Source organism: Octodon degus, unplaced genomic scaffold (assembly GCF_000260255.1).
Source record: "Octodon degus isolate 3935 unplaced genomic scaffold, OctDeg1.0 scaffold00090, whole genome shotgun sequence".
NCBI classification, from domain to species: domain Eukaryota; kingdom Metazoa; phylum Chordata; class Mammalia; order Rodentia; family Octodontidae; genus Octodon; species Octodon degus.
In genome coordinates this window covers 10,094,547-10,096,216 of record NW_004524666.1, presented here as the reverse complement: position 1 = coordinate 10,096,216, position 1,670 = coordinate 10,094,547, and the positions used below count along the sequence as shown (strand labels likewise).

The 1,670-nt window shown below is 36.2% G+C and overlaps 1 protein-coding gene across 1 annotated transcript in view; it reads right to left on the bottom strand.

Moving 5' to 3' along the window:
- Window positions 1-1,670, bottom strand: part of Amd1 (adenosylmethionine decarboxylase 1) — a gene marked incomplete at its 3' end in the record, with an annotated part of 43,337 nt that overhangs the window by 14,886 nt on the left and 26,781 nt on the right. Inside the window, exons 4-5 of the mRNA XM_023722323.1 lie at window positions 1,576-1,657; window positions 39-80 (exon numbers count right to left, since the gene is read on the bottom strand). Of these exons, the coding sequence (XP_023578091.1) occupies window positions 39-80; window positions 1,576-1,657 (124 nt within the window). The remainder of the gene's footprint in view (window positions 1-38; window positions 81-1,575; window positions 1,658-1,670) is intronic.

Below are 1,670 nucleotides of genomic sequence, written 5' to 3'. Positions count from 1 at the left end.
TCTATTTCTTCCTGGAAATTCCGGTGTGGGTACCCTTGGTGAGAAGGCTTCATGAAATTCTTACGAGAATAAAAGAAGCTCTTTAAAACAAAAAGATATGGGATAATTTTAAGAACTTCGTCTAAATTTATCAACCACTTTCTATCAAGTCTAGAAACATTTTCCACTTCTTTTTTTTGGCGGAACCAGGGATTGAACTCAGGCCCTTGGGCTTGCCAGACAAGTGCTTATTCTACTGAGCTATCTCCCTGGCCCCACATTTTCCACTTCTAAAGTATACAAATTAGCTAGCTGAATGATACTAGTACAGTACAATCTTAGATATTTATGCACATTTAATACTATAATTTTAAAATTCTAGAACAAAAAATAAATGTTCAATCTATTGACAGTAAGTCATAACAAAAATCATACATACAAAGTTCACTTCTTTTGACAGCAGTTTTTAATCTGAGCCTTTTAATAGGTAAGCAAAGATTTTGTGAAAAACACTCCTATATTAAATTTTAAGAGCCAGTGGCCCATTTTAAGCACAGATTGCTCTAGATTTCCTATAAAGATCACTAGGTAACAACAAAAATGCTAATAGCTTAGAGGTAGAACATTTGCCTAGCAGGAGCTAAGAAGGCTCTGGGTTTCAATTTCCAGCATTAGGGGGAAACCAAAAACTGTTAGCTCCTAATGATAATCTTATGAGGTAAAATACTACATTCAATCAGAGGTTAAAGAAAAGAGCTGGGAAGACTCAAAGATTGAAAAATTGATTCTAGCCTAGGCAACTTAGTGCAATCCTATTTCAAAAAATAACTAGCCAGGCACGGAAGCACATAAGCACGTGTCTGTAATCGCAGCACTCAGGAGGCAAGAGGATCACTATGAATTTAGTGCCAACCTGGGCTAAATAGTGAGTTCAAGGACAGCCTAATGAGATTCTCTCAAGACAAAAATAAAACAAAACTTTAAAAAAGAGACAAAGACAAAAAAGAAAATAACTAGTTATCAGAAAATTATACCCTAACTAGAAATTCTACAGTCCTGAAATACAGAATTTAACTTAGTATCGTTTGGTCCTTATTTTACTTGTGAAATCATTCTTTTAGGGAATAGGAATGGCACTAGGGATCAAACCCAGGGTTCTCTAGAATCCAAAGAACTCTACCACTGAGCTTCATGCCCATCCCCATTTCCCTATATTTATATAGTAATCATTTCAAGAATTTCCGGAGTGTTGGTCTTTTTTTTCCACTTAAATTTTATTTTAACTCATCTCTGCTTCCTCCATCTGTGGTTCTTGACCAAAGGCTAAATATTGTGCCTCTCTTTAGTTTGTCAAAAAGATCTTGCCATATATTCTTTAAAAAAAAATGAGCAGAATATATTTATTGAGGGAAAGAAAGGTCCTGTGCAATAGAGGGACAGGAGCAGGGCCCGAGAGAGTTGTCCCCCTTGGCATATATTCTTATGTATGATAACTTAAGTTGTGAGTTATACACATTTACCAATCCCATCACAGGATGAGCATGCCAATAGTTACACTCCCCAAATAAGGCTTAAATACCACCTTTGATTACTTACTTGAATCGAATCAAACCCACTGTAATCCCTAGCAAGCTTCAACAGGGGAACCAGTGCTTTCAGTAAGAGGGTGGTACCACATGTCTTCAAAATGA